Source organism: Homalodisca vitripennis, chromosome 1, assembly GCF_021130785.1.
Source record: "Homalodisca vitripennis isolate AUS2020 chromosome 1, UT_GWSS_2.1, whole genome shotgun sequence".
In the NCBI taxonomy this organism is placed as follows: domain Eukaryota; kingdom Metazoa; phylum Arthropoda; class Insecta; order Hemiptera; family Cicadellidae; genus Homalodisca; species Homalodisca vitripennis.
In genome coordinates, this window is record NC_060207.1 from 234,032,924 (window position 1) to 234,060,284 (window position 27,361).

General features: G+C 33.9%; 1 protein-coding gene across 2 annotated transcripts; it reads left to right on the top strand.

Moving 5' to 3' along the window:
* Nucleotides 1–753: 753 nt before the first annotated feature.
* LOC124353151 (protein PTCD3 homolog, mitochondrial) lies at nucleotides 754–27,035 on the top strand. Of its 2 annotated transcripts, XM_046803015.1 has the most exons (12): nucleotides 754–946; nucleotides 5,289–5,448; nucleotides 5,808–6,005; nucleotides 8,050–8,179; nucleotides 10,028–10,169; nucleotides 11,507–11,738; nucleotides 12,395–12,596; nucleotides 13,694–13,916; nucleotides 15,446–15,554; nucleotides 24,932–25,167; nucleotides 25,659–25,845; nucleotides 26,825–27,035. In XM_046803015.1, the coding sequence occupies exons 1-12, from the start codon at nucleotides 915–917 to the stop codon at nucleotides 26,978–26,980; spliced, it is 2,007 nt and encodes a 668-aa protein (XP_046658971.1). In that variant the 5' UTR covers nucleotides 754–914; the 3' UTR covers nucleotides 26,981–27,035. The 2 variants fall into 2 exon arrangements, with proteins under 2 accessions (XP_046658971.1, XP_046658972.1); XM_046803016.1 differs by lacking the exons at nucleotides 25,659–25,845; nucleotides 26,825–27,035 and adding an exon at nucleotides 25,349–25,547.
* Nucleotides 27,036–27,361: the final 326 nt, after the last annotated feature.

Sequence of the window (27,361 nt, forward strand, 5' to 3'; positions counted from 1 at the left end):
GGAACTTCTCAGAATAATAAACTCAGTCTCACTGTTGAAAGACACAGAAGATGGTATGCAGCCTGAAATCCATCAATTTTCAGAATGCGGGGGCTGTCAAGCTGCTAGGATTTACTATTGACCCTAAATTGACATGGAACCAGCACACCAACCACGCTTGCACAAAACTGGGTTATATTTATGGTAGTGTAGCAGTCTAGCTTTAGAAGAAGGATGTAAGAATAATGTATTCTGTTGGATGGCGTTATCATTGTAGGCCTATCTTTAAAAGGCTTAATGTATTGACTATTTACATACTATATATTCTAGATAGTCTGATTCACGTGAAGACAAGTGAATCATCGCTCTCAACCAGAGCTGCATATAGCACCTACCATCTTAGACGGGAAACTGTAAAGCAGCTTGATCTGCCATTCTTTAGGAGGATGAAGATTTTGTTTGTAAATAATGCATTTTAAACCCTTAGGGAGCTCTATGAGAGGGACACGAGTAGTGTCTAGCCATCGCCATTATTTTATTTTTTCGTCTAATTCGTTTATAATGTGTAACATTTATTTGTTATTTAATATAAATTATGTTTTATTGATTTTACATCCCTGTACAAGGGTAGTTTTCTGACGTATCTATCCAGTGAACACTTCATTGTGGAGGAATATTTTCCTCTTGCAGCCATAATTACAAAACAGTCACATCAGAATAGCATGGCACCATGCTAAAAACTAATGCCTGCTTTTTATGCAGATAGATTCTAGAAACAAAATGAACATTTCCATAGTTGAGTTGAGTTGACTTTGAGGTTAGTTTCAGTAACATAAGACTGGAACATAAAAATGTATACCAGTTAAACGGAGTTATTGAACATTTTGTTATTTAGTAAAATAATTAAATCCTGTAAAAATCGGTAGCATTAAAAAATGAACTCTTTTAAGAAAGTTGCATCAACTAGGTAGGTAAAATGTTAATAACTTAATAATATATGTTAGGCATAGGTTAAGTGTTTATACCGCTCTGAATAACAAGTATCTTTAGACCAATGTGAATGTTCTGGTGATCCTCAGTCTCTGGAAGTTAGCAAATTTGCTGTGAGTTAATTTTTGTTGAAATTGTGAAAATGTCTTCCTATGCTCTACAGGAACTACAGAACCTCTCATTCATCCCCTCGTAGCTGTAAGATAAAAGGCCGGGGCGGTAAATCACGAATTTGACGTTACCAGCGTATTCTGCTCACCCTCCTGAACAAAAAATATATATAGTACTAGGGGGTGCAAATGACAAATAACATGATTTTAGGGGGTATATTCATAAGTGGTTAAGTTTCTAATATTTAATGTTCAGTTTGTGTGCTGTGTCTGGATAATCTGTTTACTTGAATATTATGTGCGGCCGGGACTGATAGCAGCCTGATAACGTATCTGTTATCTGAGTTCTCCGGGGCAGAGTCAGTGCTTCACAAGATATCGTGTTCAGTAGGTGAATCAACCATCCACTAGTTCGACCAACCCTAGTGAATTGTGTGTGTCGGAGTGTTTAGTAGGGCACGTAAAGAGTTTACGTTTTAACCGAAACGAAATTATTTCCTTTTTAATTGAACATGGAATTTTTAATAATGAGTGTATTTGTTCGTCGTGCAGTCGCGTGTTGTTTTTAAACCGGGAGACTTTCGTTGCGATAGGAAAATTAGAAAAATTAGTAAGAAAAGAAGTTTTAAATGTTTGCAATTTTTAAAAATCCACTTTTTTTGTTGCTGCTGCTCAGCTATATCCGCAAACACATTAATGGTAAGTGTTCTCTGTTAATATCCATCTATATATTTATATTTGAGTTTTTCATGATTTATTAAGTTTTTTAACTTTACATAATTGCCTTTGCATTACATTTCAATTTATATTTCTGATCAGCCCTTCTAGAATTTTATATTTAACTGATAGGTACTATCTCGAGGGATGTTTTTCTTTAATTGACATCAGCGCGGGGCAGCCGAAGCCCGCGCTGATGGCCAGAGGCACTCGTCTCATTTCGATAACAAGTAATTAATTTGTTGCTCAAAATTAAGAAAAACATTGTTTATTTTGATCAAAATTCGGCTCATTTCAGTATTATTTTTCATTTACGTTTGCAAAGATGGCGGCGCAACCGATGACGTCATCACGAGGTTGAATCATGGTCACAAAAGGTCACGTGACGCTAGACGTGGATGTAGAACATGGAGATATTACTGAATAGTTATTTAATTTTTTATGTCTTAGAACTTCATTATTTCTCATTTCCACCCCATCAAACCTTATACTTTTTTTGTTCTATAGGACGATTCCAATAAGTTAATAACGCAAAACTCGTATTTTTTCCGCTCCGGCCGTTAATGTGATAATTTCCCATCCCCTTTTTAAGGGTAATATGCCCCTCTTTTATAAAAGTTGTCTGATGTTTAGCACATTTTATCTAATCTTGTATTTTTCGGAACACCAAACATAAAATTTGTATTTTCTTACATAACTTACTCGTGGGTAGAGGATAAAAAAAAACGCTGTCAAATAACGACAAGGAATGTGGGGGTACAAGAACTTGTAATAGTACCACTTCAAGGAAAATGTATAACATTCCATGCATGGAATAAGCCATTAAAAGTCTGTGTTGACCAAGTCCGAAAGGCCCTCCTTTGAGGGTATCATCACCTCCTTGTAAATGTTTCCCATTTATAAACTACTAACATTGCCCCCATTGCGACTACTTCTAACATTGCCCCCCCCCTCCTTATCTACCCTCCTTATCTAACCTGTTACTCCACTATCGACAATTATGAATGGATTCATGGTAGCTAGTAGTATAATTTATATATTTAACTTTACTGCTTCACTTTAATCCTCTCAACCAACTACTGTATATAAGTTAATACTCTGTCGTTTCTTCTTGATTCTGGAAATACACCATCCTAAATTTTAATACTTTTAATTATTCGCTAAGATTGACATTAGTACAATATTTCATGAAGTGTGTGTGTGTGTTTGTGTGTGTGTGGGCGCGCGCGCGACGAGTGCACCACCTAGTTCGCATGATTTATATTGAATAAAAACAACAAACTACAATCTGTCCACGGTTTCATGGCAGCAACTCGAGCCTACGCACAGGCTTTCTACAGGCTCATGTAGGCTTATTTCCTAGGTCACTAATACTTTTTATTAATGAGTTCAACTTCTTAAAAGAAATTAACTGCTACTACTAACGAATGTACAACTAGTTATATAAATAGATTCCTTAATTGTATGTTATTAAATAACTTATAATTACTGCTTAATTTTTACATTGTTACTCTTTGTTTATGTTTTAAGGAGTTTAAGTTTTAGTTTGTACACTATTTCATGTACCGAAATTGGAAATAAATTATGATTCAATTCTATTCAATTCCATTATGAGAAATTTTTTTCAAAGTATTCCCATAAGGGGAGAGTCAGGGGTAAACGTATGATATATCATACAGTATCAGTGAAGTTAACTGTTAGAGTTACCAGTCATAATTTCAATGTTATTAACGTATTCCTCTTAGACTAAAAAAAAAACTATATATGGTTTAAGGGGTTGGAAATCACAAATAATTTAGTTATGTTGATGAATGATTAAATCATTGAAATGGTAATGTTATTTTGTGGTTATATTTGTGTAGTATGCTTTTTGTTATATATGATTCTCAGTGTTATCTAAGCCCAATAGCTTATCTGAGTGTATTGTGGTCAGAACAGTTTAGTACAGCATCAACAATTATCCCGTGCAGTAGCCTTCACTGCCTCGTAGATAACCATAGCATTCCATCACTCAGCTGTCATAGTGCATTAACTCTAATACCATCAATTAGTTTTGAAAATTATTTATGTGTTTGAGTGTGGATTACGTGAGCAGTTAAAATATAAGGAGATTAAATTATGTCTTTTTAATGGGTCGTTGTGATTTTTCAGAATGAGAGTATGGGTTTGTCGTGTAATCCTGTTATTTTTAAATTGAGAAAAGATATTTTTATGTGATCATCGGAAGTTGCCAGGTGGTTTGTGAGCAGATTTTAAGTACATACAAAATTAGGAAGTTATAGTTACTTTAGCTTTGCTTATTTATTAAAACTCATGTTTCTTTTTACACTATTTATTTGTTTGTAGAAAGTTTGGTTTAGTTTGTTTGAGTTATTTTCAAATTTACTTTTATCCACACTGATAACGAGATTCGCATTAACCTATTGCAATCAACCTCTTGAACAAACTCCGCCATTGATAAACCATTACTATCCAATTAATAAATGGTTTAAAGCTCATGTAATGTGTCTAAATGTAGGTCTAATAAAATTCATGTTTTGCGAATATTCAGTTAAGCTCAATTTCACCTTTTGCTTATTGCAGTGTCTGAAATTTGTTTGTTTTGAACGTCTTTGTCGCTGACTTTTTATTGATCTCTTCAGACGGACATGATACAGTCAATCTGTACAACAAAGTTGTTCGTTTTGAGCTTTTTTATCGTCGACTTTATTTTGAGCTAATCAGATGAATATGGTTCCAGATTCCAAGAGTCAAGTTTGTAACAGCATCTGATTCCAGCTAAAATCAAAATTCATATTAAATTAATACTTCCCACCAAGGCTACGTTGTATGTACATGTATCTGTGTCTAGAGATGGATGCTTTAAGAGTAATAAGAAATTATGCACTTACAATTCAAAGTATCCAAATCCCAATTTCCATCCAACGAGTCTCAGAAACTGTCAGTGCACTCTGTTTCATAATTTCACACAAATAAAGTTGTTGACACCATACAATGCTGTTTTACTTATCTGATCTTACTAGACTACAGTGTTTGAGTATAATTACTTATCAACTTATACGTAGATCTGTAAGAATGTTAGAAATAAGGATAAAGCCAAGAACTTGTTACTACTGTTTTGAATGTATGGTTCCTAGTTCAAAGAGGAAATAGAGATTAAGATTGCTAATCTCTGTAGTCCTGGGAATCCTAAGAATACACTATTGAAGGATTACGAGAAATCAAAACTAACTGAACCAACTACTTTCTTTGGTCTGCTGCATCCATAATGTGGATTTGGAGAAGGTTTTAAATGAACAAACTTAGTTCTTTGTTAAATTTTTTATTATATGAAGAAACAGAGACAATTAGAAACATATGCATTTTAATTGTATTGTAATATAGTCTTATATTAGCATCTAAAAATGTTAAATGTGTTTAGTCTATACTAAACGAATAATGACAATTGATATAACACACTCAGTAGTATAATACATCTTAATTTATTTACAGGTACTCTTATTTAATGAGGAAGCTTTTCTTTGAAGTACGGAGACAACAATTACGGAACACCAGACAGGTTTCAACAACTGAAACAGTGCAGGAGACCAGCAACACCAATGAAATTAAAATTCCCAAAAGAATTGAAAGAGGACCAACAGACATCCTTAAGGTAAGTAAAGTCATACATAATAGTCAGAAAATAGTGTAGCATGATCTTGAAGACATGTTAATTAAAATCTTGAATTGATTTTTTATTGGAAAAATAGTTTTGTATCTAAAATTCATAGCCGTTTAACATGACATCCCTGAAAGTAGAACAATTTTTTGACAACGCCACGAGGAAAAGTCGTCAGCACTCAACGCGATTCTCGGCCACAATCGTAGAAGCCTACAGCACTTAAGGGGTTAAAAATGCTATGCATGAATGTTGACTGGCAGCCATTTATGAATGATTTTGGTGTCAATGTACTGTTTAAAAATGTTGTGCATAATTTTAACTGGTACACTGCAATTGATAATTTGTGACAGGCTCTTTCTAACACTGTGAAGCGAGATTATACTGCTCCGCACTACAAGTACCATGATGATCCATTCCTCATCCCCACGTCAAACATCTCCAAGAGGATGTTTGCTCTGTCTCAAGAGTCAGGTCGGAAAGCAGCTCAGTGGATACGCCAGGAACACGCTGACTTGTTCCAACACAGAGTAGCAGACCCACCGATCGAGGTATTGAATCACATTTTTATGAGTTATTTAATTGTTCGGCCTTATTTGATATATTTAACCCTTCGCACACCACTAATAAATCCATTAACTTTCCTACAACGCCAAAACAAGTTAAAACAATTTAGTTTCTTTAAGTTCAAAGCTAATTTTTATTATAAGTAAATTATAAAAGGTATAAGCAAATAAAGTATAAAACAGGGCGTTTTACTCAAAATATTGTATTTATTGATAAAAAAATAAAAAAACACTATTTACAGAACTGTTTATTTTAAATAAATTATAATTTAATTGTAAAAAGTAATTAAACTGAATAGTTTTAATTACACTTTACTATAAAACAAGATAAATAAGTTAAACTAATCAAAACACTACCACACGATGAAGAAAATTAACAAAATACGTAGTAGACACACACTTGATACAACTGAGAAAGATGTAATACACGCCACGGATATGTTTGGTTATGGCTCTATAGGAAAAATAGAACTGACGAGCAGGTGGTCGGAGCTAGACAAAGGGCGCTCCCCTCCCCCCGCCACAGAGTGAAGGTCGTTTATAAATACTTCCTTAGCAACTGTGATAAGCACGGAGCATGCATGCACCGGGCATTTTGAAGGCCTTCTGTGAACTAAAAAACTCTCCAAGAGACATCTATAGTGTAGGATATAACTGTGTTTGGCATTTTGGTCAAAGTCTACCATTCTAATATATCCGTATACGGTGTGGGAAGGGTTAAATAAATACTCCATATGAGTTAAAATGAGTGGGGATTGTAAACAGCTATTTTTTAATTTAGGCAAAACTTTTCTTAAAATCAGTGATTTATTTTAAATTTCTTAATGTTAAAAACTCACTGATGTGCATTTTGTGGGTTAAAAATGAATTGATAATGCACAATGTTTACAGTTGCCAGACTATGTACTTGTGTTTTATTCTAATTTGGGTTCCTTCAATATAGTCCTGTTCATAATTACTGAACATATTTTGATAGAAGATGTCCTGGGTTACAATATTGTGTCAGTTCCAAGAAAGGATTGTAAGCCAATGATATACAGTTCATTGACAGTAACAATTATTTATTTATTATTAGCTTCACATAGGTTTATAATTTTAAGCATAGCTAAAAATAAACATATGAATTGTCAATGTTTAAAAATAAACTAATAAAATAAACTAAACTAATCAAGGAATTGTTACATATCTGCAAAGCTTAGTAAGCTTAGTCTAAAAATTCAATAATAAGAACTAGTAAATAACTGTAATTCATTTAAGTATTCATCAACTGAATAGTATGCCCGGTTAATGAAGTAGCATTTTAGGGAAGTTTTAAATGCATTTATGGAATTCTCCCTCTTTAGATTTGGAGGTAATTTATTATAGATTTTGAGAGCTGAATAATAAGGACCCTGCTTGAATAGTTTAAATCGATGAATGGGGTATTGTAAGGGTTGATTTCTGATGTTATAATGGTGCAATACTTGATTTTTTTTGAAAAGAGTTGTTATTAGTTTTAAATAGTTATATAGTTTCTAGAAATATTTTTCTAGAATATATAGAGATGATAAAGTGAGAATGTTATGGTTTTTAAAAAGTGGTTTGCAGAATTGTCTCTTTTTAAGTTTGAACATAATTCTAATGATATATTTCTGAGTTTTGAAAATTTATTTTAATAACACTGAATTTCCCCAAAATACCACCAGATGCGAGTAAACATAACCATAGTAAACTGCTTTCACAGTATCTAAACTAGCCACATGAGAGATAGTTCTCAATGCGAAACAGGCTGAATGTAACTTCTTTTCTATTTTAATTAAATACAAACTTTGTTGATCTCAATACTAACTAATACAAATTAATAACTATGAAAAGTTCTATAACTATATAAATTGGTTTTTAAACTAACAAATACTAGTTGTTATATTACAGATCTATTGTATACATGAAAGGAACCAAGTGTTGAATCATTGAGTGTGTTGAATTTCTGTAAAATATTGGATGAACGTACATTATACACAGCATGAATGTATTTAATGTCTTGATTCAGGTGTACTTCCCCAGAGCCGTTTACGATGAGAAATCCGAAGTGGATGAAACAGTTTTGCAGAAGGTTATAGAGCAGCATCGTGTTTCAGATGCCCTCACAATATACGGTCTCCTGGAAGAAAATAGTGTCGGTAAGTGTGCTAAAATTTATTTTGATTATTGCCTAAAATATGTTTCTTTAATTGAAAAAACATATGTAGAGGTAATTTCTGTACATTTTAATGACTATTTATTTAGAAATGTATAAATAAAGTATATGTAACATAAATTGTTATTTGATAAACTTTTATCTTTAAAACCAGACTTTTTGACTCACCGGCAACAAGATTAAGGGAGATTTTCACCACTGTTTATAAGACGTGGGTATTCTAACCCTTCCAACGCCATAGATGGATATATTAGAATGATAGACTTTGACCAAAACGGCAAATACAGTTATATCCAATATAATAGATTATGTCTCTTTGAGAGTCTTTTTAGTTCACAAAAGGCCTTTGAAATGCCTGGTGCACGCTTTGTGCTTATTGCGGTTGCCAAGGAAGTATTTATAAACGACTTCCACTCTGTGACAAGGAGAGGGAAGTGCCCTTTGTCTAACTCTGACCACCTGCTCGTCAGTTCTGTGTCTCCTCCTACAGAGCCATAACCAAACATATCTGTGGCGTGTATTATTGCTTTTTCGCTTGTTACGAGTGTGCGTCTACTACGTTTCTCATTATTATTAATGTTATTAAACTTTTCAGTTTAATTACATTTTACGAAATTGAAATTTATTTGAAATAAACAGTTTTGTAAATTGTGTATTTTTAATTTGTATCAATAAATACACTAATTGTAAGTAAAATGCTCTGTTATATATTTTTTTGCTTTTACCTTTTATAATTTAGTTATAGTAAAAATTAGCTTTGAACTTAAAGAAACAACATGTTTTTTTACTCATCTTGGCGTTATAGGAAAGTTAATGGATTTATTAGTGGAGTGCGAAGGGTTAAATATTTGGCAGTACACCACTTGATTTCTGAAAGCTTTTTATTTGTACAATACATCACATCTGGAACAATCTAACCTCAGGAAATCCATGATGTATACTACCAAATCGGTCAGATTTATTTTGGATCACATAAACTTTTGAAAACTCCAACACCAATAACTGCTTAAGAATTGATAACCAAGTATATTCTTGAAAGATTTCTACCTCTAGAAGTTTTTGTAATCCAGGAGGTTCCAACCTCTAGAATCTCTCTGCCTCTGGAAACTTCTTATCAGTGGGAGTCCTTGGTTTCTGCGAGACCCTTGCCTCTTGGGAATCCCCTCTGAATGTTCCTAGCATTAGGAAGTTCCGGATTTTAGAAGTACTCAGATTCTGAAACATACCGTAGTTCTAAAAGTATCTGGAATATTCTAAAAAATTCACTGCTACAGAAGTAATCAGCCTCTGAAAGATGCCTTTATGACATATATGTAAGGTATTAAAAAGAATATGTAACAAATATTTGCATAAATTTTAAAGTTTGTTTTAAATAAATTTTCAAATTATTCTGAATTAACGATAAATCATCATTATTCAATCCAGGATCAACCCTTTTATGACCACAGCTTTCTGGATTTCTCATGTCCAATAGACTATTAAGTTTTAAAAAGTAGAAACACATTTCCTGTTTTATACTAATAGAGACATATAAATGATTTTCTAACATTATTATTTGTATAAACTATAGAAGAACAAAAACATAAATTCTTTCCTATTGTAAAGAAAATAGTCGTTTTACTGGTTCACAAACTACATTCTTAAGTTACAAAGAATATTGTTTTTGTTTTACACATGAATGACAGTTCCAATTTTCATGTATCAGTGTACAGTGTTTATGGATTAAACCTGATTCTTTTTTCACAAATTAAGAACAGATATATGTGATCTTGTAATTTACAATATGTTGTTGTGTATTGATAACTTAACATTTTATGTTTTGACATGAAAGAGCTGTCGAGAGCCACAAAGCAGAGCTTGCTGGAACTGTTGTGCTATTACAATAGCCAGGACCCCCTGGAGGAGGAGTGGATAGAGGAGAGATGGTTCAGGCAAGGGAACAGGAGTCGGGAGAAGAAGAAAAATGTCTGGAAGTGAGTTGTTTGATTTGACCTTAAATAAGGACTTTTCTTGACCTTTTATTAAGTTTAATAGTAATTGAAAGTACACTTATACTTTCATAATCTTTACACACACACACACACACACACACACACATATATATATATATATATATATATATATTTACATTCATTAAATTTATATAAATGGCAATAGCTGAATTTAATTTATTTCAATAAACATTGAATCGCAAAAAGTACTTGCTCCCGGATCTCTCGATATATATATATATTTCTTGTGTGTGTGTGTGTGTGTGTGTGTGTGTGTGCATGTGTGCGTGCGTGCGTGTGTGTGTGTGTGTCACTGAACTCCTCCTAAATGACTGGACCGGTTTTGACAAAATGTTTTGTGTGTGTTGAAGGGGATTCGAGAATGGTTTAGATTTAATCAATGTTTTATTTATAAATTGTTGTTTATTTTGGAATGTTTTTACCTTCGATCTGGCTGACTGCGCTACTACATGTAATACAAAGTGAACTGATACTTTCAGCTGAAATTCATTGAAGAGGCAGAAACATTTGTTTCCATTTAAAATTTAGAAAATTATTATTGTAAAGTGCTTGATCAGTAGTGTAATGCAGATTGCATAGAAGAAGTTATTGCCTAATTTTAAATTTAGATTGCACCAATGATCAATAAACTATCTAATGCAATGAAAATACTATTAAACGCTGTCATAAAAGCCACCTCATTGTACCAAGCCGTGAATTTTTGCACATAACGTAATCGAATTTACTTAAATCGAAGGTAAATGAAAAGAGCCAAAAGAAGACGCTTTATGATCAAAAATGATACATTTTCTTGATCGAAGCACAAGGCAAACTCCACAATAATACTGGAAATATCTTAGACAAAAATTAATTTTAACAGACCGAATTTGATTCTTTATAACCTAGTGTAATTAGTTTATCGAGATTCGTCTATATAAATTAATTGTACTGAATAACTTATCAACACCTAGCAAAAGCCACGAAAGATGGAGGCAGGAAATATGGTACATACCTTCATATTGCCCCCAAGAGGCTCACGAAGAGAACGGGTATCAATTATCTTAGGAATGTTATGATAGAAAAAGAATATGTGAATATAGTGTACTGTTTTCCAACAGGAAATTGCGTGCAAAGCTGCGGGCAACTGCTAGTATCTTATAAAAAAATAAATATATAAACTAAATAGTATATAAATAGAATTGTGTATAATCATAGCACAAATTAATGTTAGCGTTTTCATGTAATTTTGTATTGTTAACAAAAATTACGAGTATTTATAGAACTGATGGACCAGTTTAAAATAATATTGTTTTCCACAGGCGTGGAGGGGTTGTGGAGAATTTGTTCAAGAACATGTCACCTCCTGATGCAGCGTCTTACACTGCGTTGTTGTGTGGACGAGCACAGTTCGGAGACGTGCAGGGGGCATATCAGATTTACCAAGAGGCTCTGGACGCAGGTATCGGACTGTCTGCCGATGCCTTCAACGCTCTTATCACTGGCGCTTCTGTGCTGAAGGAAGGTCATGAGTTGCGTTGGGCATTCATAGAGGTGAGTAGGATTTTGGAAATGATGCACGAGTTAAGAATGGGAGTGATAAATCAAATATATCTTTTTTGAAAGTAGTGTCTCACCAATCGTGTTTTGAATTGAAAAAAAAAACAGCCTATTTGTGTTGTAAGTTACTTAATTTTACCAAAATTAAATGCATAATGTTTTATTTTAACTATTGATTTTGATTCTAAAAGTTGTACCTACAAATATTATTTTATTGTAAAATAATTAAAAGATTTTGTGAAAGAAGAAGTTTTATATCTCTTATAGCTCAATCAAATCTGTTATCATGGTCTGTGCAAAGATATTATCAGGCATATCGTTACAAGTAAAATGTGCTCATAAGGGGTAATTTGAAATATATATTTGAACACTTTACTATTAACTTGATGCACTAATTGTACTATTAATTAATGTACCATTAATGTGCTATTGAAAAAATCTCTTGTATTTGGATCTTCATTGACCACCTTTCAATAGAAATTTTTAATTTTATAAGTAAGAGGGATAGGCAATATTTAGTTTAAAGTTGACTGTTTTGTAAAAGTATTGATGGAATACAAGTAAAAGAAAAGATATGTATAGCTTAAAGCTGTATTTTTCAACTATACAATGTAGTTAACAGGTTTTTTAGAAGTTGGGGGTTTGTCCAGGAATTGCTGGCCAGTATGAAACAACAAGGGGTATCCCCTAACCTCGGCACCCTGAATGCTATTTTGGAGACCCTGAGCTCGATGTCGAGTAACAAGGAAAGCCAGAAGAGATCATTGGCGGTGGTGGCAGAGTTCAGAGCCATGGGCATTGAACCTTCTCTTGCATCCTATTACTTCCTTCTGAACACTTTCTGCCAGGACAGTGAGTACTAGAGCATTACTGAACATACTTGTGTCCTTTGGTCCGATAATAGTTTATAATAATAGTTCATTTACAGATGGAACCTAGTAACCTAAGCCGCCTATATAGACAGAGACAACAAAAAGGTTGGGCTGGCTATGCATTTACAGATTCTATGTGTGATTCTAAGCTAAAAGTGAAGAATAACTTTTTTCCAACTTCCACTTAGTTTAGCAGCTATACGCCAATTTGTTTCTTTTTTAATTTTACCTTTATTTTATCTTTACGTTTATTACAAAACTTGGTAAAGAGGTCCATGTCAGAAGGTATTATCTCAGAAAAAAATATTTTAAAATAAGTTTTAATATTTTCAAAATGGCGACTATTTAATTTTTGTTTTATGAAATATTTAATAAACAACAGATTTTACCAAAAATGTATACGACAGAAAAAAGTTTTTAAATAATGTTTTGTTTTCAAAGACACCTCATTTATAAAAATCGGTTAAGAAATAACCATTTTATGGAAGGATTCGGGTTACACGTGCAAACTAAATGGCCCATAATTTGACAGTATTTGAACAGCTGATATTTAAATCAGCTGTTACTGTAATTAAAATGCAACAATGAAGCTGACTGTATAATAAATGTAAACATAACCAAATTAATACGTTTAGAGCATATATGAGCAAAATATACTAATTTTAAAACTTGTAGGTAGTGACTTAAGTGGAACATTCTCCTTGTATACAGACCAGAGCTGTTTTTGCTAGAACGCACTCATTGTGTCTATTTCAACTCCCATTGTGTCTATTTCAACTCCAATTTGATGCCTATTCTCATAACCAATTAACCATTTAATTAGCTCTATGTTATTTGTATCTTTGTATGTATGTAGGTATTGACGGGTTATTCTTTTTTGTTGAGTAGCAATGTTTGTATATTTACTCATATACAAGGATTGTTTGAAAATCAAAATTTTTATATTAGCCAGTTCATGAAAAAAATGTTCTGTTTATTATTTTGATTTTACCAATATTCTCAAGTTGGCGTATTCAGCACAAATGTTGTACATTCTACGAGACTTACTTCCTTCTAAGTATTATCATATAATTTCAGAGAGTAGTATGCGAAGTGCTATCCTCGTGAGTATACTGAACCTACTGGAAGGGAAATCACTGGAGATCAGAGATCCGAGGGATGTGATGTTCTTCACGCAAGCGATGGACGTATGTCGCTTTCATCTCTCGGACCTGGACACAGCGCACAGAGTAGACAAACTGTTGCACACAGCGGACAACTACAATCTCATCGGTGACTCTTACAAGGAGTCTATCTATTAGTAAGTAGATTTTAACATTAAGATCATTTATCGTTTTAACTGTTAAATCTGATGTTCACATAATAAATTTTCATTCTGGTCAGTGCTTGTTCATTCCTTGAACTTCTCAAACACTTGGAGTCATAAAAATTATATTTGACATATTTTTCAACATAATGGAATTGTATTATCTATTTTTTTTTTTGTTTTTTAGTTTTTAGCTGCTAAACAACACAAACTAAAAATACGCTAAATTTTACTTAAGCCTCGTTTATGTTGGTTGGCTTAAAAAATTTCAGGTATTGTCAGTGTTCAAGAATCAAGAATTGTTTTATTGTCTTTAAACACAGTGTAATTGACAAAGTCATAGGCTTATAATTATTTTGTTCGTATTTACTAACAATTACACAAGAGACTCTCTTACATGAGACAATATAATCACAAATTAACAATAAAATGAGATTAAAAAGTAACAATGGTCTAATTAAAATATATCATAAACTTTGTTCTACAGATAACACACATAGAAAAGACAACAATGTGATTTTAGATTAAAATACTAATACCAAAATAAAATTTACAATAACAACAAAGACATATAATAGCTGTTAAAATGAGACAAAAACATAATTAAAATTCAGACGTAAAAAACTTAATGTACTAAGACCACAGGCAAAAAATTTGTCAATGGAATAAAAAATATTATCCTTCAACCATGTAAGTTATATATTAATTTTTTGATCTGTTTCAAGGGCATATCCCATGCATTCATAAGCTGTTTACTGCATACATATATGACTACTTCTGGTTATCTACTCTTACTGATGCTAAATCAAGAAGATGGTTTTTCCTAGTAAAATAATCATGAGTTTGTTTACTTGTAGGAAGGGTATTTAAAGATTCTTTAACATCGATCAAGCAGCAATAGAATTAAGACTAGTTAACACACAGTTAAAAAAATGTAAATTAGATCTAATTTATTCCTAATAGACTGTACATTACAGTGATAAATATTAAATTATGTTGCTGATGTTATATTAAATGATGTTTTAAAATACTCTACAAATACAATAAGGACTTTTACAAACAAGAAGATGGGTTGGCAAAAGAAAGAAAGAAAGAAAGAAAGTGTATACTTTCTTTCTTCTCTTTCTTTATATATATTTGCAAGAAGGCCTGAAAGAGGAGAACCCATTGCCAACCCATCTTTTTGTTTGTAAAAGTCCTTATTGTATTGAAAATAATTTTGATTAACAGTTGATTTTGTCAATGATAAGATATTGTCAATTTCATTCATATCTAGTTTACTGTATTTTATTAGATTATCTTTTAGGATTTGAATTGTTTCTTGTTTTGGAATGTTTGAGTATATGTCATCCAAAGCTTGATAACTAATTTATCAAGATGTAAATCATGTGAAACATCAAGTTTTCTAATATTATCATTCTACAATTTAAACACATTGAATTGAAAAAATAATTTACAAATTACTTTTTTTTAAATAAAAAACCTGAATTAATTGTAATCTAATTTTTCTTAATCTGTTTCAGTCGTAACTTTTTCGCTCTGGCTTGTCAAATGGGAACACTGGAAGAGTTCATGGAGCTGTATTACAAGTTGGTACCGAACATTTACGTCCCTGAACCTGGAATAATGGAAGTAAGAATAATTATTTCTGTAATTTGAAAAGATATAAGACTTTAGTATGTTCTGAAACAGTTTTGTTTATCTAAGTGCATCATCGCTTCTGTTGAGTATTCTCGCACCGCGCTATCAGCTCTCTGGCGAAGTCACATGAGCTATCTTGCCATGACAATCAGCTGTCTGATGTGTGTTCTAATTGGCCGAGAATTGTAGCAAGATTTTGTGTGATGTGGGGGGGGGGGCTGCTATGAGGAGGAGGGAGGGTTGGCCAGAAAAACAAAACATGAATAGCCTACCGTAACATGTGGCAGAGTTGCTACGTCGCTTTATATGTAATACCATGAACTAAAAAAATTGTAAGATTCTATTCTTAAATTGTCCTATATATCTATATAATAAACTGTCTTATTTATATCCTGATCAAAATAGACCAATAAACTTTTAACACTTTGAGTGCTGGCCCTAAATGACATGTAACTCTGTAGAATGCTGGGCGTTTTTGGTGGTTTTCAAAAATTTATTTAAAAAAAAGTATTTCAGGTATGAGAAAAATACTTACATACCTTAATTCAGCTTAGTTTCGTCTTTCTTTTAACGTGAGATTTTTTGTGGTTTTTTTTAAAAAACTACACATAAAAAATGTTTTTTAAAAACGTATATTTTTGGAAAAAAAAATTATTTTTTGAGACAGTTTTTTTTATCTAACTTACTAAACTAAGCATACATACAATTATTTACAATGACCCATTTACAAATATAAACCGTCCTTTGAATAATACAAATCATGTTTTTATGTTTTGTAGTTTTTTGACAAAAAACTATGCCGTCATATTGATGCGTCGGCATCACTTTCGCTGTCAGCACTGTTTTTCAGCATCTGTAACATAATAATATACTATGTAAAATATGAATATATTTTTATTTTATTCATAAGAATAAAATATTAGTTGTATAAAGTTAATTTATTATAATACAAATTATAGTTTGATTCACGAAAACAATAACATAACCAAACTTTTAGACTGATGTTTATATGATAAATAGACTTACTTATTCTTACCTGAAGTATGTGTCTAATCTTCTTCCATTAAATCAGGATCAATGTCAGAATCGTCAAAAATACTATTTACTCCAATAAAATTATCTTTATCTAATATATCACTGATCGCAACGTCGTTCAAGCTGCGAGAATCCATGATTGCGACATCGACTGCCGGCTGCAACGAACGTCACGTTAGCGGCACGTAAACAACGCGAGCGAAGTTGCTTTGTCATTAAGCTCATACAATACATCTGACGCTTTCTAGCGGTGAATTGTGTTACTAAAAACCCAAATAACATTGTAGAGTAGGCAAAAACCCGTTTAAATACGGACAATGTAATATAATACCAATTGAAATGACAACCACGTAAAACTACGGGATTAGCATTCTTCAGAAGTTTCGCCGTTCCGTAAAATTACGGGATTAGCACTCTAAGTGTTAAAGATTTTTTTAGGAGTGAAATATAAATCCGCTAGATAATAAAAAGCAACATAATAGTTCTAAAGACCAAAACAGACACCTGCATAAAAATGGTTAGATAAGGATCGTTCTGGCAAGCTTATGACGTCACTGTTGCTAAAACAGCAAAAAAAATTTCACCATTGAAATCAGCAATTCTTTCTGTTTGAAATGGTTTATAAATAGTGGTGATAGTGTTGACTATGTACTGTATAAACTGTCGAAACGCTGTCTTGTCAGTCAACATTATAGTCGATTGCCAGTTCTAGAGTTAAGTGATACAAATGTGTAACAATATAATTTTTTAAGTAAAGACCGTATATTCTGGAAACCCATTTTATAATCTATCAAATAAAACTAAAACGTATGGGATGAGATATCCTCAACCTAGTTCTGCTAATTCCCATAAAATAACTTAGTACTCTCGGCTTATTTTCTTTTTTTATTAGGTTGTTTCCAAATGATTGATACAATTAAAATATTGACAAGTACTGGTTCTTTTCAGTAAACACACATTTTAAACATGTACATCTCAATAAGTAAATAATCGTGATGATATTTAAAATATTTAAAGTGTCGTCGTAATATGTAATTTAAACCGAATTAATTCCCACTGCCTCTTAAAAAGCCCCACTGCAAAGTTTATAAACTTAACATAACTAAAAACAGTAAGCTTCTGACTATTAGGATTGGTATTTGGACATTTTTCCACTGTATAAACAAAATTACCTTGTGAAGCCTGTAAATGAAGATATGCTTCTATTGTTTGTGTATAATTTTAATTTCTAATAAATTGTATGCACCAGTATTCGCCAGCAGTATGGTATATACACAAATTTGTATATTCTGTGTTGTTTATTAGACAATAGACAATAGACAATATTCTTTATTTGCAATTTCTTTAAGAAATACAATGGCGTCAACATGTGATAATCTTGCTTTACAATTTTATGTATCTATTTGTTTATTAATTTTGTGCAATGTTTTGTCATCTTATAAAAGGTCAAAAAAATCCTTGGTCGAGTATAAGGGTCGCTCCACTAGCCATTCTGAAGTTCATTTTTTAACTGGTTTCCTCTCTTGTCCTTAAGGTTTTGTGGCAATGAGTTGATGATTTTTGCGGCCAATGTATGAAGGTTTTTTTGCTAAATGTTGTGTGTGGTGAATAGGAAGACTGTAGTCGGCTGCTCTCCTGGTGTTGTATGAGTGTAATGTCTTCATTTCTTGGAAGGTCCAGCTGATTGGTGTAGATGACAACTGCAAGTATGTAGAGTGATGTGACGGTTAAGATCTTAAGTGACTTGAACGCTTCTCTGCAGCTATCTGTAGGGCCTAGGCCTGCAAGTGTTCTAATAGCTTTTTTTGGAGGATCAGGATTTTGTTAAGGTTGGCCTCGGATGTTGAGCCCCAAGAAATTAATCCATATCGAATGTGAGATTCCACCATCGCGTAGTAGGCTGTTTTGGCTAATTCCGGGCCTCCCATCCACATCATTCTTTTGACTACAAATATCCCAGATGAGAGTTTTCTTGGTCAGTGCATTAATATGATCTCCCCAAGAAAGGTCAGCATCAATTGTGAGCCCCAGTAGTTTTTGTCTTTTGTTCTGTTGAAATATTGGGAATATCTGGTATTTGTTCATGTCTTCTGCTAAAATTGATATGTGTGGTTTTGGATGGATTGATAGCTAAGTCGTTTTGAAGACAGTATTGGAGTGCTTTGTCTGTAGATGATAAAATGCTAGTTACTAATTCATGTGTTGTGTCATTTGCAAATAGAAGAGTTGTATCGTCTGCGTACATTATAGTCTCTACATTGTCATCATTGATAAAAACAGAAAAGTCGTTGGTGAAAAGAATAAATAAAAAGGGGCCCAATACTGAGCCTTGAGGCACTCCTCTTCTCACTGGCAGTGGCTTTGATCTGTATACACATTTTTTTCCATTCAGATTTTGTTGAATTTCAGTAATTTTGTGTGCGATCTTTCAGGTAGCTAGCCACCCAATCTTTTTGCTAGGCCGTCAATACCTAAAGCCAAGAGTTTTCTCAGGATGAGGTCATGACCCAAGCAATCGAAGGCTTTGCTGTAGTCAAGTAGAATAGCTGAGACATGTTTGCCATCTTCCAGGTTGTCTGTGATTTTTTCAAGTAAATTGGTAACAGCTGTGGTGGTGGATCTACCTTTGAGAAATCCATGTTGATTTTTTGTAATAAGTTCATTTCTTTCCATGTAGTCTAGCATTCTTGACAGAGCAATCTTTTCTATTATTTTTGAGAGTGTTTGATATTAGCGAGATAGGGCGGTAATTCTCTGGTTTGATGAGGGATCCTTTCTTGTGTTTTGGATATATTTTAGCAGTTTTTAAAGCAGAGGGGAATTGTCCTGAACTAAATGATTTGTTTATTATGCTGACTAATGGAGGTGCTAGTTGTTTGGCACAGTGTTTTACGACCTTTGATGGAATCTCGTCTACTCCACAAGATAACTTAGATTTTAGTGAGGATAATTGTTGCAATGACTTCCTTTGTGTTAGTAGGTTTTAAAAATAGTAATCGGGTATCACTTTGTGGGAGGGTAATTTGGTGAGTTATTATTGTGTTTTTTAAATTGTTCACGATTGTTTTCCAATGTGGAAGCTGCTATTTTCGAAAAATATTTATTAAAGTGTTCAGCCACAAGAACAGGTTATCCTCTATTTTTGCCATCCATCTCCAACTGCATATTTGCTTCACCTTTTTGTTTATTTTGTTTCTCCGAGTTGATTGTGTCCCAGATGGCTTTACTCTTGTTGTCAGCCTGATTAATATATTCTGCTGTTATGCTTCGTTTGAGATTTCGGAGTTTAAGGTCCGTAGGTTTTCTTTTTTTTCTGTCATTGCTATTTTGTCATCATTATTTCCAGTTAGTTCATATCTATGTAAGGCAGTTAGAAAGTCTTCTTTTAGAATTTTTACTTCTTCATCGTATTGTACATTAAGCTTCCTACTTGGTTTTGCTTGTGCTTTCTTCTTAGGACATACATGGTCTAATGTTTGTCTTACTGTTTGTTAAAAAACAAGTTATAGCTCTCTTCAACATCTGATTGCAGCATGCAACGCTCTCCCAATTTTCTAGAAAGAATTCGTCTTTAAGTATGTCAAGATTTTTTCCTTGAAAATATTCTCCTCACAGTAGCTTCTTTCTTAGAGGACAAATTTGTTTGCATGTTGACAGGTGCAAATCTGGCCAGTGTGATCTGATATCCCAGTCTGTACTACTGTAAAGTTCACCATATCTTCTGATATGTTTGTGCAAATACAGTCAATAGATGTTCTGGAGTGATAAGTAGTCCTTGTCTCTGGGAGAGATAGCCGCTTGATACCAAAAGTTGATAGTTCATCCTCAAAGAAAAGTGTTGTCTGTATTTACGGTTAATCTGTCTATATTGACATCTCCCATTAAGATTTGGAGTTTAGCTTCAGCTTTATATGTAGTAAGTACGTCAGCTAATATGTCAACAGCTAATTTGACTTGTCCTCCTGGAGGACGATAAACACCAAGTACATAGAGTGTTTTATTCTGGATATTAATTTTTGTTAATGCAGTTTCACATACCAGTTCCACGTTCCTATTAGATATGTCTATTGCTTCTGTTTTTAGGTTACGTTTTTCCTGTACATAGATTGCAACTCCTCCCATTTTATGATTTTTCCTACTGTAAGATGTTACTAATTCATATCCACTAATCTTGGTAAGTAATAGCTTTTCTGTGCTCAATCCATGTTCAGAAAGTATCAGTATTGTTGGTTTTAAATCATTCATTAGATGGTTTATTCTCTCTACTTTTTTTGATAGTCCTTGGACATTTTGATGAAATATAGTTATGGGAGCTATTTCATCTTGCGTAGGATAGAATTCCAAAATATTTTGATTTTGTGTTTTTTTGTAGCCTGTTTGTGCCTTGTCTTTCTTGGACCGTCGAAATTCTAAAAAAGGAGCTTTTTCAGTATGGTAATACTGATCTGAAGAGGTGTTGTTCGTGAGTTTTTGACTCATGTCCATTTTCCTGGGTTTCTTGGTGGTCTTCACCTACTGTAATGGGTGTGGCAGCAAGGTTGTGGTGTGTCATGGTTGAGTTCTCTTGAGTAATCGGCAAGGGTGTGTTATTACCCTTTCTCCGTATTTTCCAGAGTAGAGGCACTGTGAGTCTGAAGTGTAAGAGATTGACTTAGTGGGATGTGTTCATCTGTTTGCGTGTGTGGTACTATGTGTGATTCAGCCCTAAGTTGTTTTGCTAGATCGTTGTCCGAATAACTGTTCATTTGCTTCACCCATTTGCTTAGTGTGTCATTTGCCACTGGTGAGAAATATTTGAAGGTTTTTTTGTGTCTTGTAATTGTCACATGCAGTGTGATTTAGAGTTGTAGAGCTCCTCTTCTGGGATCTTTGATGTTTCGTACAACCGCAATGTGGTCAGTTTGTTTTCCTTGATATTCGTGGATAGATGACACATCATACCCTAATTTTTTGTAGCTCCAGTTTTTCAGATTGTTTAAACACTAGTACTTTGTGTTCATTGTTTGTCAATGTTGAGTTTTTTTATGTCGTCCAGTTGAAAAGTTTGTGTTTTCTTTCTTTATGGAGCTGCATGTTGTCATTCCTTGTGGGTAGAAATGGGACATTAGAGCTGCCACACTGTTTGTGCACCTGTATGAATGGTGTAGAATTTTATCAACAGTTGTCAGCTTCATGATGTCGTAGTAGGTTAAGTCATGTGTTGTTCTATTTATATTAAGGTATCTGGTTAATGTCACCAATGAGAAGGGCTTCCTGAGCATTTGCTAATGCGCATGCATAGAGTATTTCACCAGCGTGCATCATCAGGGCTTCGTCAAAAATCACTCTTTTGTAGGTGCCTCCCGATTCCATATATTTTTGTCTTGTTTATCAGGAATGAGTGGACTGTCCTGCATGCATCCTTTGTGTCATCACGGTTTGGTTGCTTCTGGCTTAGTCTCTCTCGAAAATCTTTTGCCCCTTCTTTCGTAGGGAAAAGCACTAGGTCTCCATCTTTATAGTTTTTGGTGATAAAAGTGGTTTTAACCACACCCTGGTACTCCCTGAACCAATTTGATTTTGATGTTAGAGGGATCTTTAATTTGGAGGTGTTTTACACTTTTGTAGAGTCTGATTTGGTTCATAATGACTGTTTCGTCAGAGACTAAAATAATTTCATTTGTTGGTTTGGCACTCGAGGGAACCGAGTACTTGAAATTGTTGTTGCATTGAAGTTCTATGAAATGAATACCATCAAAGCCAAATTGATAATTTATTTTTGGATGGTTACCTAAAAGCAGTTTTCCCGTCTTAAGATCAATTACATCGTAACTGAATTTCGAAGCAGTCAGCTTCTTCTTAATTTGGTCCCAATGTGCTGTTGTTTTAGTGTGTTATTTTTTGTAGAATTGGGAGAATTTTTGAAGAAGTGTGTATTCTGCAGTTTTCCATAGTGTTTTTTTGTTCTTCCATTGCAGCCACTGCAAAGCTTTGAACCATTGATTCTTCTCCTATTTTAGTTGAGTGTAGAGCAGGGGTTACAGTCTCATTACTTCTCCAGACATTGTAGATACCTGTCTTAGGTGCCAAACGGGATATTGTAAGTTGTGAATTGTATTGATCCTCAAGTATTCTGTCCAAAGATTTTTTAATTGTTTTGTCAGTGGTATAGAATCTGAATCTATGTAAGTATGCATTGCAGGAGAATTGCTGAAAGACTTGAAGGATATCCGCAACACTGGTGATACCTAGTTGCAGCGAGCTAAGCATGTCACTTACATCCAATGAGAAAAGTACTGGGAATTTGATGCATTCGTTGATAGTTTTTCGTTAAATTTGAAAAGTTTTTCTTTCCAGTTGTTTTGCTCTGATGAGAAACATATTACAAAGTAGATCTTCTCTTTGTCTAAAATGTCACAAAGCTATTGTATGAGAGTTTGTGTTCATTCACCCTTTTAAAAATATCCTCCGCTGTTTCTGAGGTTAATTTCAAGGAGCATTTTGTTTTTTCTACGTCAAAGAGCCCAATCTCACACAATTTAGGTCTATCATCATCGTTGCAAAGAGTAGTGGATATTAGTGGTGTTCATCTGGAATGAAGCCGGGACAGTTTTAGCTTTCCAATCACTGATATATCTTGAGGGTCTATGGGTGGAGATGCGACCGGTATTAGAGTTAACTGCTACAGCTCTAATAATTCTCCTGCTCATGCTTTCTTGTCTGAGTGATTTCATTGTCCTCATCGCTAAGTTCTTGAGGAGAGGCATCTCTTGCAGCCTCGCTATCAAGTAGTAAAATGTGAAGGTCGCCGTCGCTTTTCGGAGATGAACTCTTCAAACTCGTTGCGGTATTTGCTAGCTCGTTTTCATTTTCGATGTTAAATAATGTTAACATGTTTTTTGAGTTATCTCTTTTTTCGACGGAAACATGGTTTTTTCCTGTTTTGCTTAATTGCTTTAGTATTTTCTGTATTTTTAGTTTGACTTTGGGAAGCAATTTTTTCCTTCCAATAGTACGATTTTTTGCTCCATAGCTCGTTGTTTTTCTTTTAATTCCTTAAGGTCACAAAGAAAAGTTGGTGACATCCAAGTAGTTGTAGGTTGAGCTTTAGAAGGTTCTTTTATTTCACTGATAGGGCAAGGTCTGTCCGAAAATCTTGTGTTGAGTGGTTGTTTCTTTTTCCAGGAGTTTGGATTTCAAATTGTCAATGTCTTTGATATATCCTTCCATGATATGTAATTGTTTCTTATCGTGCTCTTCAAAAATGTCTTGCATTTCTTGGAAGTGTTGCTTTTCCTTCTCTAGTTGTTTTTCCCTTTCCTCTAGTTTTTGTAGTAATGATTCAATCCTCCGTAAATATGTTTCTTCCTCTTTTTGAACCGCTTCTTCTATTTTTGCTTCCAAATTCACTATGTTTACCATTAAGTTTGCTATTTTCTTTTTGCAAAAAACTTATTCTCCTCTTCTAGTGCCAGTCCTATTCTAGCGGCCATGGCCAGCTTTCTCATCTTCTGCTTCAGGTTTAGCAAGTGATAAGCTGGTTTCAAGTTCTTTTAAGGAACTATTTAACCTAGATCTGGAGTGGTATGATTTAGGAGTTACTATCTCATCATGAGCTTGCAACATTGTTTCTTCTAAATCTGGTGTGGTATGAACTTTTTGTGAAACAATTTTTATTACAAGAAGGCTGTGATACATTTTTGCCGTGTTATTGATGAAGTAGGTGATTGTTAAGGTGCACAGGCATTGCACCTCCAGGTTTTTATTTCATCGTGTTTTATCATTTCATTCAAAGTCTTATCTTTTATGTTAATACAGCCATTATGGTACCACAGTTTACAGGGTCCAGTGCAATAAATGCCAGAGTATTTTACCCCAATACTACATACTCCACAAGGGTATTTCGAGGTTGCCTTTTTTGGTTTGACCATGGTTGTCAATGAAAGATGGACAGTTTTTTATCAAGTGTTTGGGCCGGTTCACTATGTCAATGAATAAAAATGGACAGTTTTTTTTTATGGAGTGTTTGGCTGGTTCACTATGTCAGTGGATAAAAACTGTGTTTTAAAAAATATTATTTAAAAACTGTGAACTCCCACAGTAAATGAAGTAATTTAATATTTAATTTCAAAAACCAAGACTGTGTTGTGTTTTCAAAGTTCAAGATTTTGCGTCCATAAAAGAATTGATCTAACCTTCCACTCCAGTGAATTAATTTTTTAAATGTCCAAAATAGCCTACTGCCACATTGATCCAGATAGTCAGGGGTCTTCTATGTTAAAAATAAAAAATAAAATTAAACAAATAAAAATCAAATTGAAACCTCTAAAATATTGATTATCTTTATTTTCTAGGAAATAATAAAAACGGTGGACTTGAATGAAGCGTGGGAACTTCTGCCACGGCTTTGGTCTGACGTAGTGATGTTCGAGCACACAGACCGTGAGTCCTTGATCTGTGCAGTCCTGACAGCACTACAGAGGAGTCAGACTGATGACACGGAGCTGATGGGACGGTTGGCAGACGTGGCATGGGGCATCTGGGAGCGACTGGAGAACCAGAAAGAGAGCAGGTTCAATAAAAAAATCAGGTCAGATTTCTGCAAGGAACCAGATTTACCTTGATATTAGTTTGCTACTAATAGTTGTAGACTCAATTATTGTTTTAGATAAGTTGAGATAGGATTGTATCATTGCGATAAAATGTTGAGCATTGTTAAAATGTTCAATGAGTGTTGAGCATTAGTATACTGATGTGTTGTGCTATTACAGTTGGACAGGACAGATGCTGGGGGATGTGATGCTGGTGCTGCTGAGAGCTGATCGCTACCTGCAGGCTGTTGATATCACAACTTGTCTGGACAAGCGACAGCACGAGATACTTGGAGTGCCGAGCATTAGTATACTGATGTGTTGTGCTATTATAGTTGGACAGGACAGATGCTGGGGGATGTGATGCTGGTGCTGCTGAGAGCTGATCGCTACCTGCAGGCTGTTGATATCACAACTTGTCTGGACAAGCGACAGCACGAGATACTTGGAGTGCCGAGCATTAGTATACTGATGTGTTGTGCTATTACAGTTGGACAGGACAGATGCTGGGAGATGTGATGCTGGTGCTGCTGAGAGCTGATCGCTACCTGCAGGCTGTTGACATCACAACTGCTCTGGACAAGCGACAGCACGAGATACTTGGAGTCCCTAGCTTCCAGAGTCTCTCAATGTTCTTGGGCAAGTCCATCGAGAGGAAGGAGATAAAAAAAGCTATTGTAAGTTGCTTTTCTTTAAAGTATTAGCCACACAACAGTTCTATTATTTCAGTTTCTCGTGACACTCATTATTTTAAACTATTTTTTATGGACTTTTGGTAGTCTGGTGACCAGATAGTTTTAATGAGTAGAGATTAAGTAGAGATGAACTGTTTGTAGTTGGATTAAAAAGAGAAATCAACAATACATATAAATAGGCAGTGTTCTGTATTTTTCAATAATACACACAACTCATTGCAAAAAAACTCCTCACTGTGAAGAGATTTTACTGTTATAATGTAAATAGACAATATTAATAAGTGTTAGCAAGATTGTGTAAAAATTAACATTAAAATAAAAGTTTAAATGATATATTTTCAAATAGCTTCAGCAGTTTTCTTTGCCTTTAAATCTGAAGTTGTATGATGGATTTTTTAGATATCTGTTATTAAATAGACATCTGTATCTAATTCTGTTAACAAAGAAACATTATAAACTATCAGTATAATTATTTATATTATTAGTAACAAGTCTTAGTCTAAAAACTCAACATTAATTAAAAATATTTAAGTACCATACTCCAAGTAATTTTAACTCTTTATGCACCTCAACTTACAAAATCTATCCACTAATTTTCAACTCGGATAGACCGTGGGCTACTAGTTCCACGTAATTTTTTGTAGTTTCATTATGAATAAAAAGATCAATATAATGTTTTTACTTATTGATTGACAAAAAAGGTGGGATAATAAAAGCTACCAGGATAGTCACCTATTCAAGCTAGAGTTTGCTGAAGAGAACCCTTGACATAGAAAGGTATTACGGTTGATGTGAAATAATCAAGTAAAGAAGGAAAAAAAATATAAATCTGATAAAACATGCACAGTTTTGACATTTTTTTAATGTTGTCAGTTGGTTATAAGTTCATTATGTCAACAATTGATTATTGATGTCCCTACTTTTGAAGATGTTGTATAGTAACCAACTCATGATGTTGCAGTGGACTGTCCAGTACTGCTCAGAAGCAGGTTTTGAAGACACAATAAAGCTTGCTCAGCTGCTGAACAGTTCGGTGCAGCTCGACTCTGACCAGAAGTCTCAGCTGGGCAGCATCGTTGGTCCCCAGGCATTGGTTCAGGCTGCAGCCACAGCTTGACAACAGTCCTGTTAATTGTATATAGTAGACTATATAATACACCTTTGTAACTGTAGTTTTGCTTGTTATTTCTTCATCTCCCGACCTTTCTGCCTATCCAATGTTGAATATAATGAACTATAAATAAGACTTGACTCTTCACGTAGAGGAGTTTTGTTATTGATCATGGCATCTAGCTAAAGAATATCTGGAAGTCCTGTGCTCATAAAACCGTTTTGTTTGCAGGTTTAACCTTGCCTGAATAATAATGTTATAATAACTACTATTCCACAGTGATATTAAGTGGATAGCAGAGATGCATAATATATTTCACCACTCAAATTTTCTCCGGAGTATAATTTTTACTAAGGTAAATTTCCCTGGGACACTTATTTTTCAATT